General features: G+C 44.5%; 1 protein-coding gene across 2 annotated transcripts in view; it reads left to right on the top strand.

Annotated features, from left to right (window-relative positions):
• The window catches only part of WBP1L (WW domain binding protein 1 like), a 259,247-nt gene that overhangs the window by 142,726 nt on the left and 97,547 nt on the right, over nt 1–18,974 (top strand). For both annotated transcript variants that reach the window (XM_085606572.1, XM_085606575.1), the window contains exon 2: nt 11,697–11,799. In XM_085606572.1, the coding sequence (XP_085462698.1) occupies nt 11,697–11,799 (103 nt within the window). The remainder of the gene's footprint in view (nt 1–11,696; nt 11,800–18,974) is intronic.

Consider the following 18,974-nt stretch of genomic DNA (forward strand, 5'->3'; position numbering starts at 1 on the left):
CTCTGCAAACAAAACATGCTTGTGCAATTTTTACAGTCAAAGGCATTACTAGATGTTATTTTCTAAGAGTATATTAGAACTGAAGACATTCAGTGTTTTTTTTAGCTTTTTTGTTGTATTTTTTGTGTGCAATTTTATAAAACCATACATAACAAAAAATAAAATTCAGCGTCCCAACTTACATATTGAGTTATAAGGCAATGCAGTACAGGTTACATCATCCAAGTCTATCCACAACTTCAATACAGATAGCATATCTTCTTATGAAATATAACTATACAACCTCTCGCTCGGTAAGTAAAACACCACAAGCTTAGCCATACTGTAATTATTGTGACACTATTACATGAGCAGGCCCCATAAGGCATAAGAAATGGGAGATATCATCCTCTCTGTTCCATGTGTATTGGCAGGCGAATTCGGAGCGTCTTGGCGTTGAGTTGCTAAGTAATCTGCGTATAGGCTTCAAAAGTTTTTGGGGCGGCTTCTGGGGGGCAGTAGCTCACTGTAGGCTTCTGTTTGCGTATTACAAAAAAGCATGTCTGTGGACCACTGAGAGAGTGTAGGTGGTGGACAGCGTGACCAGTGCAAAGCATGTACTCTTCACCACAAGCAGACTCCTGTCTATTAATCACATAATTCCTTTCTTTCGTTTTTTTTGGAGTATCCTGGTAATGCTAGTAATGTTTCCTGAATAATGTCACTTAACTTTGTGAACACCTGACGCCAAAAGTTCTCGCTCACGGGACAGGACCAGGCCATATGTATAATGTCAGCAACACTAGTTCCGCACCTCTCACAAGCCAGTGAGTCCCTTAATCCAATTCTGTGTAAGCGTGCCGGGGTGTAATATATGCGGTTAAGAAACATAAATTGTATTAAGCGATGTCTGCCATTAAGAGAAATACGCTTAGTTGCTTCACAACAGTATTTCCATTTGTCGTCATCTAAAGTCCGTCCCAAGTCTGTCTGCCATTTTAGTCGCGCTTTTGCGTATTGGTTGCGGCGCAGTTCTTGCGTTCTCGAATAAATATAAGATATCACTCTGGTAGGGGAGTCTGAGCGTATCATGGTAGACAAAATTTTCATCTCCGATAGTTCTGTTAAGTCATTTCCTAGTAATGATCGCAGTGCGCTACAGGCTCTGAAATATTGGAAAATCGTCAGAGGGGTAGGAGGGGGGTCAAGTAGTTGGAGATCGGCCCAGTCTTTCCCCTTCCCGTCATGGAAAAAAGAGCCTATAGTATCTATGCCTAGTGTGTGTAGGGCCGCTATCATATCCGGTGTTGTAAGGGTTGGTAACCAGGAGCACCATTCTATAGGTGTGAGTGGCAAATATAATATAGTGAGGGCCTGTCGATTAAGCAAATTACCCCACGCATGTGTGGTAGTGTTAATGGAATCGAGTGTGCCAGCCCGTATTCGCGCTGTGCGGAAGAGTGCAGTGGCCAACTGTTCCGGTGAAGGAGCCATTCGTTCTATGAAGAGATGTGGGGGAGTGGGATGTTGATGTAGCCAATAATATGCATGCGCGACCTGTGCTGCCCGATTATAAAGTTCTAGGTCTGGGGCTCCTAGTCCTCCCATTGAGTATGACAATGTGAGGAGCACCCAGCTGGCACGCGGTTGTGTGCCTGCCCAGGCTAGCTTAATTTGTAATGTTCGTATCCGCTTGAAGAGGTGGGCGGGCAAAAGTATAGGTATGTTCAGGAATAAGAATAGAAATCTGGGGAGAACCACCATTTTCATGATGGAGATCCTGCCCAGTAGTGAGAGAGTGAGGCGTATCCATCGGTCTATGTTCTCTTTTAATTTGGTTAGGGCTCTGCCGCAAGTTTCTGTGAGTACCAACTCCGGGTCCTGGTGAATTTGGATCCCGAGGTAGCGTATAGGATCTGTCGTCCAGTTTAGTGGGAAGTCTAGGACTACGGGCAGTGTAGCGGGCGTGAGCGGAAGTATCATAGATTTAGACCAATTAATCCTTAGGCCTGAATGGGCTCTGAATCTATCAACCTCCTGTAATACTGGTGTGATGCTCCGGTCAGGTTCGCGAACATATAGAAGGGTATCGTCTGCATATGTGGAGATTATGAGGTTATAAATCAGGAAGCGTATGCCTCTGGTACTCTCTCAGAGCACAAGCCAGCGGCTCCGCGACGAGGGCATATAGGAGGGGGGAGAGGGGACATCCCTGTCTGGTTCGCCTAGATATCTTCAGAGGGGCGGTCACAGTGTTGCCCACCCTTACCCGGGCGGTAGGAGAGTAGTATAGTGTATTTATCAGGCGGATAAAGATTGGTCCAAGGCCCATATGCTCCAAAACTATCCACAGAAATCGCCACTCCACAGAATCGAAGGCTTTTTCTGCGTCTAAAAAGATTGCAGCAACCTTAATATCCTGCTTCGTGTGTTGGAGTGCTCCGAATAGGGTGCGTAAATTATGGATTAATATGCGTCCCGGGACAAAGCCAGCTTGTTCCGGGCCCACCAATGTTGTCATGAGGGGGACCAAACGATTGGCCAATACTTTGGCGAATATTTTAGCGTCTACGTTCAGTAGGGACAGAGGTCTATATGAGGAGCAATTCTGTGGGGGTTTCCCAGGCTTTAGGATGACCACTAAGAGGGCTTCATGCATCGATGGGGGCATTATGCCTTGTTCAGACATTTCCTCAAATAGCGCCATTAAATGTGGGTTGAGCAGCTCTTCACATTCCTTATAAAATCCTACAGTGAGCCCATCTACTCCAGGGGCGCTGGCCTGTCGCATAGCAGAAAGTGTGTCATGTATTCCCCAAGTCCCTAGAGGTCGCATTAGATAGGCTCGGTGCTCATTTAGTATCCAGGGTAGTTTGATGTGCTTTAAGTAGTCCAACATGTCGCTGGGTGGGTCGTGATGTTTAGTGGTATATAAGTCAGTATAGTAGGCTCTAAATTGTTCTGCTACCCTGTCCTGCCCTACGATCTGTGTTCCGGAGGCAGTGGTCCATTCTATAGTCAGTGCAGTGTTACGACTTCCCCGCATCACACTGGCCAATACTGAACCTGGTCTCTCCCCCTCCCCGTATATCCGTGCAACTGCATATTTCCCCAGGAGCTTGACCTCCCGGTCAGCTTCTGAGTGATAGTCTTCGAGTACAGTTTTGAGAGTCTCCGTCGCTTCAGTGTCATTATTTTGTAGTGCTTCTTTTTCTAATTGTGCAAGTGTCTGCTCTAAACGAGTTAGGCGATCTCGTACTGAGTGGAGTACTCCCGAATGTTTAGATGTTGCAATGCCACGTATATACACTTTAAATGTTTCCCAGACTGTGGCAAACTTCTCGACAGAGCCCAGATTAGTTTCAAAGAATATTTGTATGGCTTCTCTCATCTCTATCCTAAAAACTTCATTGAGAAGCGCATACGGGGGGAAGCGCCACGTAAAGGGGGGAGGGCGCGTAGTGGGAGACGCCAATGTAAACAGTATAGGCGAATGGTCAGAATAAGTGCGCGACAATACTTCACAGCCTAGGTCGTGAGGTCTAAGTATATCCGCTACTAGCCAGTAATCTATCCGTGTGGGGAGGTTGTGTGGGGCCGATTAATGCATGAACCCCCACCGCCCGTGGCTCTAAGGAGCGTGCTCGCCATGTATCATAGTCTTAATTCAGTCATAGCGGATATGATGGTGTCAGCTGTATTAGAACGCTGTTGTGGCGGGCCGCCCAAGCGGTCTAGATGGGGGTCAAGCACGCAGTTGAAATCTCCTCCCCAGAGCAATGGCAGATTGGGCAGCTGTGCCGCCAAGAATGTGAGGTCGTGTATGAACTGTGGGCAATATTAGTTGGGTTTCATAAATATTAAAAATAATGAATTCCAAACCCTGCCCCTTGCACTTTGATATCTCATATCTGCCATTTATGTCGGTGTGTATTTCTTCAAGCTGTAGTTGTGCTGTTGGACTAATCCATGTGATAACCCCTCGAGCGTGCAAAGTGAAGCCCGCCGCATGTATAGTGCCTCGAGTAGCGCTGCGGACTTATGTAAGGCGGGCTGTAGGTAGATGCATCTCTTGTATTAGCGCCACATCCACCTTGTGCCTAGAGAGGTATGACAGAACCTTCCTGATTTTGCGATGGTCGTTCAGACCTCGAATATTCCAGGATAAAAGTCTAAGTCTATCCTCCATGACACAGGAGCTCAGGTCGGAGACGCCAGAGAGGGCAGTGGCTATGATGCTTGAGTGGTGCTCTCTCCTGCTTAGATAAACCCTGACAGTATGCATTGCTATAGTCGAAAATAAACTAAAACATAATAAGAAAAACAATTCAAGTACAATCCCCTCCTCCCCCCCACCCACGCCAGGTCTTCCCCAACTTGGCATGGTCGAAGTTTCCCTCCTTGCCTCTCCCCCTCCCCCCTTCCTCACATATTGGTTGGCAACAGGCCATTCAGTGCGTAACACGCGGGGGCGGATGTTACCTTGGCGCAGGAGTAATGAGGGCCAGCAACACAAGATGTTAGCGCTATGTTGCTGGGTTTTGGCATTCGATACATTTAATGGTCTCTTCCTTACCAACTCCCTGAGCTCCCTCCCTAGCCCGCATCTACCAGTACTTAATACGCTGATCCATACTCCAAACACAATCTTAACATGCTAGAACAGTGTAGCAATAGATCATAGAGACTATGGAATGTCTGCAGATACTTGCGTCCCATTGGTCCGCAGGGTTCCGGATCCTTGTTACAACTAGGCGTCAATCTCTCTCCAAGCCGGGGCAACCGGACTACAACGAGGCGCATAAGGACTATGTACTAAATATGGTCATAGGCTTAGGAAGTTTAGTGCAGTCCTGTGCCTTCTTTAGCATTGCTGGGCCTAGCATCGTTGTCATCCAAGCTGCTAGGCCCAGGCCTATTTTGTAAATGTAAATGTAAATGTACAGATATTTATATAGCGCAAATCACCAACCGGTCTCTAAGCGCTTGCTTAGGGAACCCGTCCTGGTATTCCCCTGTGAGATAACCCAGCAGGGCGTCCACAAGGTGAAAGCCAGGCATCCCGCCGCGAGGGGCCATTGTGGAGATTAAGCAAGCTATTGCCCAGAGTCGCAGAGTGTGAACCCATGAATCGAGTATGCACTGGAGCGAGAATTATCGGGTTTATGGACTCATGACCCAGCCGAACCGGGAATTGAACCTTGGTCCCCGGGCTGACCTCTGCTTCCAGGTCTGCCTACTCTAACCAGTGAGCCACACTTCTCCACCTCTGATCCTCTGATGAGTTCTCTTCTGTAGCATCGCAACGAGTTCTCTTGAGATGATCTTTCAGCGATTTTTGGAGGGCCTTTGGGTCGGTAAAGATGTGTGTGGATCCTCCCATGTTAACTCTCAGTCGAGCCGGATAAAGCATTGCATAAGTGATGTTGTGGTCTCTTAGTTGCTGTTTTAAGGGGTTAAATTGCCGTTGAGGAGCTTGGACTTTCGTTGTCAAATCTAGGTATAGGGACAGTGCTGAGCCCTCATAATGTAGTTCTCCCAGCTGTCTAGCGCGCTGCAGGGCAGAGTTGCGGTCTCTGTAATCAAGCAATTTAGCTATCAATGGGCGGGGGGGTACCTGGAGAAGGGCGTGGTCAGAGAGCGTTGGGCCTTTTTGATGACAAAGATATCTGAAAACGTGTCTCGGCCTAATAGGGTGATAAGCAGCTTTTCGACGAATTGTTCTGCATTTCCCATTGGGGTGGACTCTGGAAGAACAGTAATGCTTCTATTGCTCCTTTGGGAGCGCGCCTCTAATTCCTCCGCCTTGTCTTGTAGTGCCACCAGGGCTCTGGCCATCTGTTTCTGTGCCAGGTCAGTTTCTGTTTGCGCCTCTTCCATCTCCGTCACTATACGGTCTGACATATCTAATCTCTCCGCGTGCTTGTCTAACCGCTCAGACATTCTATCCATGCGGTAGACTAAGGAGTCCATTTTCCCATCCAACGTGTGTAGGCTTTTTTGTATCACCGCAAACATCTGCTTAATGTCGCCAGCCTTGTCATCAGAGTTGCCTGTCTGGGTATCTACTGATCCAGCACCCTCAATGTCCTTGGTTTTGGAACGTTTATAGTCAAATGGGAGTTTGTTTGCGTTTTGGCCTCTCTACCCATTATTATACTACAGGCAGTGCGCGGTAGTCAGGCAAGGCAGGGCAGGATTGTGGGAGCAGTCGGGGGGCAAGGGACCATGCACAGTCCTGGCATCTACTTTCTCCTCCCGTTGTCTGCTGGTATGTTTTCCGCTCTGAGGCTCAAGGCAGCACGTGTGCTGAGTGTATCTGCCGATGGGGCAGCTGTCAATGCCCTAGGTGACGTGTGGCAGGGCTATAGGTGCACCGTCCCAGGTTTGACCCGAACTCCCAGTATCAGTTATCAAAGCTATTTCGTCTTCCAGCCCTGGTAGGGGGTGCGGTCATATTTCCTGTTCGCATTGCCAGCAGCGATGTAGGCCAAACTGCGACACGTCCTAACCCAGGCGTCTGTTAAGCAATGTCCTGAGGTGAGAGTAGGGGCGTCTCGTCAGGATATCACAGCTGTGACATCAGAAAACGTCTCTCTGCTGCCGCACGTCGTCCCCAGTAGCCTCACATGTGAAGTCTGCCACTATACACCCCCCCCCCCCCGATCCTCCCACAGCAGGCTGCAACTCCAGGCAGGCGTCCCCACGAACGGTGGCGCAGGTGCAGCGCGGCCCTGCAATAGGATGTTATTTCCACCTCTAAGACCCTTATATAATGCAATCTGGTGTCGCTGGGGACAGCGTCAGCCCAAGCAGCAGGTGTGAGGTGAAATGGCTTCTACAGTCTTGTGGGTAGTAAGAGGGGGCAGTCAGTAATTGGGCACAGCGTGCGTGGCGCCGCTCCACTTATTTGCCCCAGAGCGCCTTACCGGATCGATGTGCCCTGTTGCTCGTGGGCGCTCACCACCTCATTTGCGAGCCCTCTTCTGCAGTATGCCTCGTTGGTCTAGCGTCGCTCTCGCTATAGGGCACAGTTCTGGCCGGTCGCAACCAAGCGCCGGATCAAGGCAACCAGATATGTCTCCCAGTGCGACGTAGCTGCCGTGAGAGCCGATTTGTTCGCCTTAGAGCGCCCGGGCTGTGCCACCTGGCGGACCGGGGGGTTCGCGTAGTCACGGCTTCCGCCCAGACACGTCTTCGTCTCAGGGGCTTCCAAGCGGCTTCGCCACCTCCTCGCTTCAGCCGCACTACGCTGCAACCGGGTGTCATCTGTAGCAGGGCGCTGCACCTCAAAAGATATTGCCCGGTTGCTGGAAGTGAGGACCACTTAAATTTGGTGAAATGGGAGCCAGAGTTGCATCGAGGGTCAGGATATTTGATGCGCTATGCTGGCGCCTCGCGGAGCTCACAGTCTAAACGGCCATCTTAAGCCGCGGCAAGCTCCGCCCCCAGACATTCAGTGTTTTTGAGTTACCTTGGGCTTTGTGTCCAGCTTTGCAGTGCTTTGGGAGGAGGAGGTACTCGAGCGCTACATACGAGAAGCATGCATCACTAAGCAGCCAAAGTTCCTCTGGTCCATTACCAGCAGCCTGGATAGACTGGAGAAGGACCTCTGTGATTTAGAGTCCTGTCTTGCAGTTACTGTGGATCGCTAGTTGCTGGTTGAACTTCAGGCGAAGTTGGGGAGTTTAGGGACATGGTGGGCCACAAGATCAACTGTTATAGCAGATATTTGCTGTGTGACCTGACAACCGCATGTGAGCAGCCTAGGATGATGCTTGCTAGGGTACTACAGACAGCATGGGCTAAGAGTGATGTAACTACATTTAAGAATAAAGAATATTCTGATCAACTCTTCCACCGTTTTAAATGGCTTTAGGGATGACTACCAGACACTGTAGTCATCCCAGCTCTTTCGCTGTCTCCCTCCCAAAGCGGCGAATGCTAGTTTGGGTAGAAGACAAAGATAGGGATATTCTGACACAGTTCATAATTATTGAAGACATTTAAAAAGCGGTGGGATACATGTCTAATGGCCAAGTGCCTGGTGCACATGAGATAAGGGTAACTCTCAAAGAGCATATGAATGATCTGGTCCCACTTATTCTGAAAAGGTTTGTCACAATTCCTTATGACAGCAATAAATGCCATGCTTTTGAAGCCTGGGAAGCCTGAGCCCTACTACTCGTCACACTTGGCTGTGGCACTCCTGAATAGTGACACTAAAATCCTAACCACAATTATTGCCGGAACTGGTCTGAGTGACTAGGTGGGTCACACCAGACCAGATGAGCTTCTTTTCATTGTCTATTTGATGTCATTCAGAACGAAGCCTGGGCGAAATTTAAATTACGCCAGTGTAATTTGTATAATGTTAGGAGTTTTGCATTTATGCTTGTTTTGCAAAAGTCCCAAAATATTTGCCATTGTGCCACTAAACTTAATTGCATGCCATTAGAGGTAGAAATTTCCACAAGCACACATGAACAGAAAGCAAGCGGCATTTGTTCACGGTGATTTTGCTTTTTGCGCTGGTCTTGCGTGGAATGCTTTCTTGCTTCAAAAATTGACAAGATGATGCATTTTGTGTTAAATAACGGATTTTCATTTCACATAATTACACTTAATTTTGCATAATCCAGCTATAGTTGTGTGTTTGTATGGCCACTATTGAGTATCAGCCAAAAATAACAAGATTTAGAATCTATGACATTGCAAGAGTGGGAAACAAAAATTATCTCACAATGTTGCTACTTCATAAAGGAATTCCACATTGCTCTAACCTAGCCCTTAGAGATCCTATCAGTCAAGTGCTGTTTGTGTGCTCTGAAGAGCAGAAAGCACAGTTGCAGTCAGGAAGTGGGAAGGAAGCAAGAGCTTGGAGGAGGTGGTTGGCAGGAGACCAGATATTACTTTTATATACTTGAGCAAGGGAGGGTAGGTTGAAAAGACGATGGTGGTAGTGGGTGTCAGGACACCAGCTTTTTTTTTTTTTTTTCTCTTTCAAATTCAGGTCCGGAGAGCGATGGCTCTTGTAGCCCAGCATAACTATTGAAATCGGAGGCAAATGATTTAAGTGGTCCGCGCAACATAAAATTGCAAATGGGTAGTATTCCTGAATAACGGGAATGTTTTTTATCTCCGATTCTGACTGACAAAAAACTCTAGCTTTGCTCTTGTTTGATTTTCGCTCTGAACTTCTCAGTGAAAAACATCCTAGCTATTCAGTGTTACCCATCTATATTCTGTACGTTTCTGGTGGGCATATTGCATATTTTATTTAATGTGTATTGAGAAATCTGGGTGCAAGAAGTCAGGGATTTAGCGTGCCCTGCATCGCAGCGAAGCACATTATGTGCCCACGGACCAGAATACTCCTTACCCCTCCAGTGGTATATCTGGTACTATACTTTTTTTTCTTTTTTGTGATAGAAAAGTGAATAACTCAATTGCTGCTTCCTAATTGGGCATTGTTGCGATTGTGGGTGCGAAGTCTAGGGATAGTTCTTGTTCTAGCATATAATATTTGATGTTCAAATATTAATTTTGTGGTTAACCTGTTGGGGTTTCGTCGACTGTACTTGTTCCACATGTGGTTGTAGTCCATTGAATAAGTATGGTGAGTGTCCAGTGAAGATTGTTGAGCATGTTTCTTCATACACGAAGGACTTTGAGATGAGAGTTAATCCATAGATATTTTTGCATGGGTTTTCAGATGTCTAGGAGTTTGGGATACAATGTTCCTGGGAGCTAAGCTTAAGTCCTTTTACTATCTGGGCGTGCTGTTTTTTGAAAATGGATCTTGGGCTGATCATATTCATAATACCCAGTTTAAGATGAAAATAGTCTGAGGGGGTGTTTAGATTTTCTAGCAGCCTTGGCAGTCGACCCATTAAAGAGATGGTTCCCATTTATAAAGCAAAGTTTTTATCTGCTGCAACCTATGGCGGGGGGAGGGAGGTGGTAATTTATCTAGTAATTTATTACACGTTGGAAAAAGCCTTTTTAAGGAATCTGTTGTGTACCCCTCAGTCTGGATCATCTACTATTTTGCATATGGAAGTAGGGTTGAACCACCTGAAAGACATCTTGTCATCCAAACCTATTCCTTGTGGCGCTCTATATAGGCCAAACATGAGACTGAACTAACAAGGGCAATTTTTACAGGACTGTCTAACCTTAGATCATGCCCTTAAAATCTCATGGCTGTTTTTTTATCAATAACACTCAAGACAGTGTTTGGCTTCCCTTGTTTTGAAGACTAGGCTAAGATCCTAGCACTAAAAAAGTCGGCAATGAAGGCCGCCTTGCTTGATGCGAGGGCCAGGAAAAGAGCTGCTGCCGATGAGACGAAACAAACTGTGGTGACACATACTGTCTATATTTTACCCATAGGCTTTCAACCCTATTTAACCTGGGTAAAAGATCAACCCCGCTTCGTTTTGAATACACTACGGTTGAGTCATGTACACACCTTGTCTCATTTCCTAATATATATCAATGAGATATAATGACAGTTTGTACTCGTGTGATGAGATTTCCAAATAGTGTACTTTGCATTTCATGTTTTTCTGTCAATTTTATTTCAATTTAAGGAAGCAATTTTTTAAACATATTTTTATTGCATACAACCTCTGAAACCATAAAGCTGCTATGCGTTTTTTGTACACCGTGAAATCTCCAGCTATTTGTTTGTGTTGCATCATTTATTTGTAAATCAATATGTATTGGGAATAGAAAGTCTTAAAATTGCTGGACCTGTACGTGCGTGGAGTGTTAATTTTAATGAGCTTTCTCTCGATGTATTGTATTTTAATGTATATTTGTAAAGCAGTCTGTATTAGGAAAAGAATGGTTTAAGATTACCAGATCTGTATTTTTAATGTGCTTTAAGTGTTTATTTTAATAGTTTACTGTCTCTTGAAGTATTGCATTTTATTGTTTATGCTATGTGCTTTTATGGCCTATGTTGATAGCGCCGAAGTAAAGTTTAATTGACTAAGAGATACAAGATGGGCTGCTAATTCAGGGGGTGCTGCCGAGAATTGATGATATGGGGATTCCTTCTCTGAGAATACTCCGCAATAATGTTCTAGGAATCTGTGTTCCATCCTTGCCACTCTGCAACAGAGATTCTCTGGGCTGACCAGACCAGTGGCCTGGTGGGCATCATATGAGGAAGTAACTGGAGGAACAATGTGTTTTCAGGTAGCTGGCCTTGAGTAGTCCTCATTTAAGTGGGTATCCTTTAACATATGAGAACACACATTCTGCTAAAATGTTAGGCGCATTCTCTTTACATTGTTTCTAGACCAGCATTAGACTTGGCTTTTACTGTGTTCTAGGTACTCGAATACATGTAATATTATCTTAGCCCTGCGTTGAATCCCGCCAGTTAATGGAAAATGGTCCTGCAGTATTGTGCTGATGCCGGTTGATCTGCCTTTTCCTTCCATCTTAGTTTAACTGCAAACCAATAACCTTCAACTGATTTTAGTCTTTAGGTTCCTGCATGCCCTTCCTCTTCACATATCCTTCAGCACCTTGCCATGTATCGGTCCCAATTATGTCTCTTGTACTATGTTAATTCTGAGACTTACATTCTTCTCTCCTTCAAGCCTCCTCCCATGTCATTTGTCTTTGCATACATGTAATGTCACAAAAAAAAATTTGAGGTGCCATTTAACTAACAAACTCTATATTCTGTTTCCTTTTAGGACAAGGAAATCTGCCTTGGTGTCAATAATCAGACTTACATTTGTGAAACTGGGCATTGCTGTGGGCAGTCACAGTGTTGTAATTACTACTATGAACTTTGGTGTAAGTATTTCTGTCCGATTTTTTTTTTTCATCTTCGTTCCCCTTTCTCTTTGGTTCTTTTAAGGTTGTGATTAAACTTGTAATGGGTGAAATGCTTGCAAACGTTTCAGCCACCGGAAATCACCTGGGGACCCATTCGAGTCCCAGTGTTTTTGGCCCCTAAGCCACAGTGGATTAGGACTGGCATATATATAAATTGGGCTTGGCCCTGCTAAAATAGCAACATTTCAATTAAATTGCCAGGTCACGTCCCTTGTAGACAGGAACACAAGCAACTCCGATCGCTTTTGACTTTATAGGCCTCATCAACAAGGTGCAGCTGTGGTATAGTGATCATGAGACTGTAAAGGGGGCTATACCCAATGCAGTTATGGCATCACACTGAAATACCAAGGTAGTGGGTGGAACGCATGCCAGTTCCCAACACTTTTGTTTAGTGCAGCTTTTATCATCTTGGAGCTGATTCTCCTGGGACATGGTGCTGCAGTCACTTGGCAAGTCTCTAGTCTCAATACCCTCTTTCGCTGAAGCAGATAGCTTTCCATTTCAATCGAGGGCCCATCCACTCCACATACATCATACACTTTCGATTCACATCATAGAAAATGAAATGCTGTTGTCTGGTATTCACCACTGTTTGACAGATCCAAGGCCCAGAATCCTTGGCAAGTAATCATCTGACATATGACACCTGTATGTAGTTGTGAGTGATCCTTCTCATATTTGAATCCAAGGGAAAGGTCTCTTTGGTCCCTTGGCGACTTACATGACCTGTAGATAGGCTAATCATCGGCTTAAATTGAATTTTAGTCAAATTACTACTGTGTTTTTAACAAGAGCGCGGTGCTACTTCCATATTGCCTTTATCATCTTCAGCACCGCCATCCACTGTTCTGCTATATGGTCCATGTGTCTTTTTATGGTAGAAGAAATGGAGTCCTGTTTATAGAAGCAGTCCTGCTCATCCTTATTCTTTCACCAATATATTGATAATTTGAACTCTTGATTAGAAGCTACAATTTGTATTCTAGTGGCTGACCCTTCCATCTATTCTATTTCGAAGTGGGTCAGAGCTTCCTACAGAACCACTAACTTTTCTGTTAAGAGAATCTAGTTTGTTCTTCTCCACCTAGAAAACCTACAGTGAATATCCACACATGATTCACACCATTAACCTGAATCTTTGCATTCTATGAAACATTCCCATTTAGTCATGTCAGAAGCAACAGTTGGGCGAGGGTCAGGCGTTCTGTTTGGTATTTAGCATAGCATTGTTGTGTCTGTTATGCTGCTTATAGCTAGACGCTGAAGAACAAATAGGCTTCTGGTTGCCACCGAGAAAAGAATCGGATCTATAGCAGCAACAGACTTCAAGACACCAGAGAAAAGATTTTTCTCTATCCAGAGACATGCATGGGTTTGACTATCTTCCCTTCATTTTAGCTCATGAAACACGTACTGCATTGTCTGTGTGAGAATAAGGCTCTGCTTTTTAGTGACAAAGTACTAGGGAAGCTCAAAAAGAATGCAGTGACAGCTAAGTCTTAGAATTTGATCATTTTGGCACTGTCAAAAACAGACTTCTCAAATCTGTACCTTTTTTTCAGACCTTGAGAACTTAGAAGTTTGCTGCTTTATTTTTAACAACATGCACACTTTTTGATCTAGATAGACATCAGCTGCTTCTTGCAGCAACCACATAATTGTCTAGTAAGACCATCCGACCTGCCCTCAGTATTATGTTCTGATAATCATCTTGAAGCTTCAGTCAGCGATTGCAGAAAGGCTATTAAATTTACAGCATCTGGGCAGCTGTCACTTGGTGCAAGTGAGTTCTGAATATCATCAAGAAGAGGTATGCAGTGTACCTTCTTTCAGTTGCTCCTTAGTGTCCTCCAAGATCTCAGAATCTATCTCCAGATGTAATAAAAGGATTTAAAATTCATATTTTCGTAGTAATCCAGATAAGCAGGCTCACAGTTGCACCCCAGTTAATTCATTTTACCCAAGACCTGCCTGAGGATTGCAGGCCGATAATAAAAATTTTCAACCTGAACAAGCTATTTGTGTTTGAGTTTCTCTACATGGTTACAGTAGCTCAGATCTTATAGGTTTTGCCAATACAGACTGGGTGACATATCGACAAGATGCATACTTGATTACTCCAACTAAGGAAGACCCTAGCCTGTTCCTAAGATACTTTTGTTGGGATCACTACTACCGGCTCACTTCTTGTCACTGACCTTCACTACAAAGGCATTCACAAATGTTCTTAGTGATGACACATCAATTACTAGGGCATTCTTTATGCTTACTTAGACGTTTTGCTAGTTTGCAACACTGTCCACGTCTAGCAAGTCCATTTCTGGAGAGTAAAATCGGTTTAGGACAGGCACTTGAACATTATGCCAACCATCAAGTATCCACGTTGCCGTGTTTCAGAGGCCCTTGTGTTCACATGGATTCCTAGGCACATCTTCAAGTTTGAATTGCCATCACCAGCGTGGTTTCAGTATTTTGCTATGCATTGAAAAAGATTGCAATTTCCATCCCAGTGCTGAAGTGTCTCCGTGGTTGACTCCAGAATCCAGTCTTTGAAATAGAGCCAACATCCAGGAGCCACAAATAATCATCGTCCAATCTCCCGCCTCCCTCTTCAAGCATAACTCATTGATAAGGTGATGAATACACAACTCACTGTTCATATAGAGAAAAACAGATTTCTGGATGTCACACAATTTGGTTTCAGTGCTGAACACACCACCAAAACAGCTCTTATTAAAGCCTCCGAAGACATTCGAATGACTCTTGATCAAGGAGGAAAGCTGGCCTTGTGCTGCTCGATCTATCGGCAACTTTTGACACGGTCAATCATGAGCTGCTGATGAATCGACTGAGCAGGATAGGAGTATCTGGAAAAGCTTGGGAACTGTTGAGTTCCTTTCTTAATAATCTGGAATAAACAGTAAACCTGGGTGGTTTTACCTCACCTACCTACACTCGTCCCTGTGGAGTTCCACAGGGATCCTCACATAGTCCAACATTATTCAATATATATGTTACTCCTTTGGCAGACCTTATCAGGTCTTTTGGTTTCTCTCTCATCATTTGCGGAGGATACACAAATCATTGTCTCTCTCAAACCGGGTGCGTAGGGTTGTGACCAAAGTTTCATTGAATGATGGCTGAAAATTGCATTAAACTCAAGTCAGAAAAAACAGATATTGATATTTGGGGCAAAACCATCCTTCTGGTCTCCATCTTGGTGGCCGCGCTAGGTAGACTCTTCTCCTGTCCCCATTAGGACAGCAAGGAATCTGAGTGGTTTTTAATGATAAACTAAATTTCATGGATCAAGCAAATGCAGTCACATCAACAGCTTTCTATACGCTGAGGTTGCTAAAAAAAGTTCTTCCGTTCATTCCTGTACAATTGCGTAAACTTGCTGTCACTGCCTTAGTTATGGCAAAGATTGACTACTGCAATGGACTATATTTTAATGCACATTAATAAGTTATAAAGAAGTTGCAGATACTGCAGAATGCAGTTGGCAGGCTTCTGTTCAGGATTCCAAAACATCAATCTGTCTCTAAGTATCTGAGTGAGCTACATTGGCTTCCGGTCAGACATAGGAATGTTTTCAAAGCACTTTGTATCACGTACATAGCACTGCATGGCCAAGAACAAGCCTTTCTGAGAAAAAGTTTTACCTGGTATAGGCTAGGTAGGGCACTCAGCTCAGTAACAGCCAATTTGGTGACAGTTTATAGATTCCAGTGTATGTTCTGGGGAGGCAGGAGCTTTGTGATTGGAGCGCCTAAAGCTTATAATGCACTCGCTCTTCAGGTAGAAACAAGGCCAAATATGCTAGCCTTCAGAAAGGGTTTTAAAACCTGGCTCTTCTCAACATAATTTCAGATCGCAAGGAAGGAATAAACACATGATCAGTTTAATCTCAGATCACACTTATGGAATATATTTGCAACAGCTTTCAGTTAGCGCAAAGACACGCTCTGGGTAATCGAGCGCTTTATATAAAATAATAACATAACATTTGCCTTCCCTTACACTGCTGCCATATTACCAGGGATATTGTGTGGTCATGGAAAGGGGTCTGTCAAATCTGGCTTAATCCTTGGTTTACTTTAAATGCTCTGGCCCCTCAAGGCCTGGACACCCAAAATGTTTTAGATTTTCCCTCTTGGTTGTGGAAAATCATGCAAAATGGGAAACGGTAAAATGATAACTTATTGCCCATCTCATGCTGGTGGCTCTTGGCAGTGCTAGGAACCCTGGCTAGAACTAGGCACCAATCAATGGCCAAAGTGGCATCTTAATGTGTTGACATGATTGTGTGATCTTATTTGTAACACAATAACTAGAACCACAGGATTTTAGAACCATTGTATTTGATTTAGTTGGGGCTGGAAAAGCTGCAATCAAGTGTGCATAATTTGTTCTCTTGGGAAGTTAATTTATTTGTCATGGGTCAGAACTGTTCTGAATGGAGGTGATACTCATGTTAGGATGCTTTCTTAGGTAGAAATTCCAGCAGTGGGATGTTTTTACTTTTTCAACCTAGAAAATGCAAAGGTTTCCGTAAAGTAATTTGGAGATTTGAGGTCATGGGTAGATCATGGTAGAGGGTGAGTTAAGATTCACGCAGCATACCATAACTGGCAAATTTGGGTGGGCGGGATTCGGTTTTGCAGTGGATCTCTAGTATCTTTTTAATTGTTTTTAAAAAAAATGTTTGCAGTGCTTATAATATATTTTTTTGCAGCGCGTATAATATATTTTTTTGCAGCACGTACACGGTGCATGCACCATAACTAATTTCTGTTTTAAGCAATTTTATTTAATTGTATTTCAAAGACTGTTTCTAAACATCAAAGATTTACTGGTGGTTATGTGGATATATGAGCTTCAGTGCGTACAGGGAATGGTGGTGAATAATGATATTTCAGTTCACCTGGCTGCAGCAACGGTTAACTGCGTCAAGTCCTGAGCAAACCCACCATGCTAGTGCATATAGCTCTATAGCTCCACAGCACATAGCCTCCAAGGCAACCAACCTATCATGCTGTCCGTTCTAATATCTAATCTTTCTTGCAATTCCTTCAAATAGATCCGAAGTTATTAGCAATTCCCCACCAATTCTTTCCAACTTCCCTTGGTCATATCTACAGGAAACCTGGAATTCCTGCATGTGGTTTAACTTGACATCCTAACAGAAAACTGAACGTGTAAATTCCTGCCTAACTTTGTGCAGATTTGTCAAAGGGCACCAAAGTTATTAGGTCTTTCTTACCAGGCAGCCTTTTGCTTTTTAGTTGAGTAAGCGCTCTAATGGACCATGCTAAAAACCTATGGTGGACTTGAAGCACACCCGTTTCTTACCACTGGTTGACATGACTGTCACTCTCGCTTGTTTGCTTCTTGTTCAGCGATTTCCGTTCCTTCTGTGTGCTTTTTCCTCCATTTGTATATAGCCTCTTTACCATCCTTTTGATTGGCGGACCTCTGCCCTTCCACTACTTGCATTTTGGCAACAACCTTTTTTCCTCTTCTTTTAGCACTTCATTTGAGTGTGTGTTTCCTAGCTCTCTTTTGTGACGCTTCACCCCCTGCGTTTTAAGCTTTTCCCGTTTTACCTTTGACAATTATGCATAGAGTAATAACCATATAGTTGAGAAAAAAATACACGTACAATTTTATGGGAAAGTAACTACCACGAAATTGAAAGTACACAACTGTAGTGAGTTCATCTGAGCGGTAGATGGACGTGCCAACAGCCGAAGTAGTTGAAGTTAATCCTTTATTTAAGACCGCACAACAAGCACTCCGCTCCCCAGCTCCAGACCACAGCTCTCGAGGTCTCAGTCGCAACTGTCACACTTCCGAACTCCTCCACTCGGAACCCCACAGGGATTCCAACCTTAACATTCTAAATACCATGGACAATTAAGGACCCAACAACAACATGAAATGCAGTCTGGCCAGACACTTGATGGAGAATAACCAGCAAGTCCTACAAATGAGATGCAAGATAAAATCATAAAGAAAGAATAATTAAACTACATCTTTCAGACAATCCAAAAATTCCAACAAGTAATGGACGCACTCTCGGGGGTCAAGTTGCTACACCAAGTTTAATTTCTTGTTAACCGCTACGCGTTTCGACACCAACAATGTGTCTTGATCGTGTGATCAAGACACATTGTTGGTGTCGAAACGCGTAGCGGTTAACAAGAAATTAAACTTGGTGTAGCAACTTGACCCCCGAGAGTGCGTCCATTACTTGTTGGAATTTTTGGATTATTCACTTCCGGCTTAGGGCTTTTGCCGGTTGACGCTCCACCTGACGCGGGACTGGTCCCAGGAAAACCCGTTTTACTTTATCTTTCAGACAATACAGAAAATACAAGTGTCTTTACTTTTTAAGACCTAAAACCACAGCTGTTCTTGAAAGGGCACTTTCTGAGTTGTGCTCTTGCAGTTATTGCTGCGGTAGGAATGCTTCATTAACTTTGACTTTACATCAGACGTATTTACAGAGTGTGCACTGGAAAGGGGGCATGGTTTGTGAGAACTTATGTGGTAAAGAAGACAGTGACTCAGCAGGTCTCATAAAAATGTATGTTCGAGGCATATGAGCTGCAGATTACACACTTTTGCATAGATCTCCATCTGGTGTTGGGCCCGGATGTTTGCAGTTTGTTTTTCCTCTTGGAAAGTCTTTGGAAGTCACGAGGTCGGTGACTCCTCCTTTGGATCGTATTGCGCATGGGCTTCGGCTCCATCCTCAGATTGTTTTTTTCCGCCATCGGGCTCGGATATAATCTTCGTGCCCCGGTTCCGAACATTTCCAGTTCAACGATCGAAGCGGAATCCTCACCTCACATCGCGGTATTGTTTCGATCGCGATCTCCTCAATCAACGCACCTTCTCATCGACAAATCTTCGGATCCAGTCGTCGACGGCGGCCGTCGGGCCTACCCAAGCTCCGGTCCCGGCTGATGGAAAGAACTCCATTCAAGAAGTGCCCTCGATGTGGGTCCAAATTCCACCACACCGATCTTCATGAGGTATGCAACCTCTGCCTCTCCCCTGAACACGAGGCTCGAGACTGTCCGGCCTGTAAGTCTTTCAGATCGAAAAAGACTATTCGGGAT

The sequence above is a fragment of the Triturus cristatus genome, chromosome 1_2 (assembly GCF_964204655.1).
Source record: "Triturus cristatus chromosome 1_2, aTriCri1.1, whole genome shotgun sequence".
Lineage (NCBI taxonomy): Eukaryota > Metazoa > Chordata > Amphibia > Caudata > Salamandridae > Triturus > Triturus cristatus.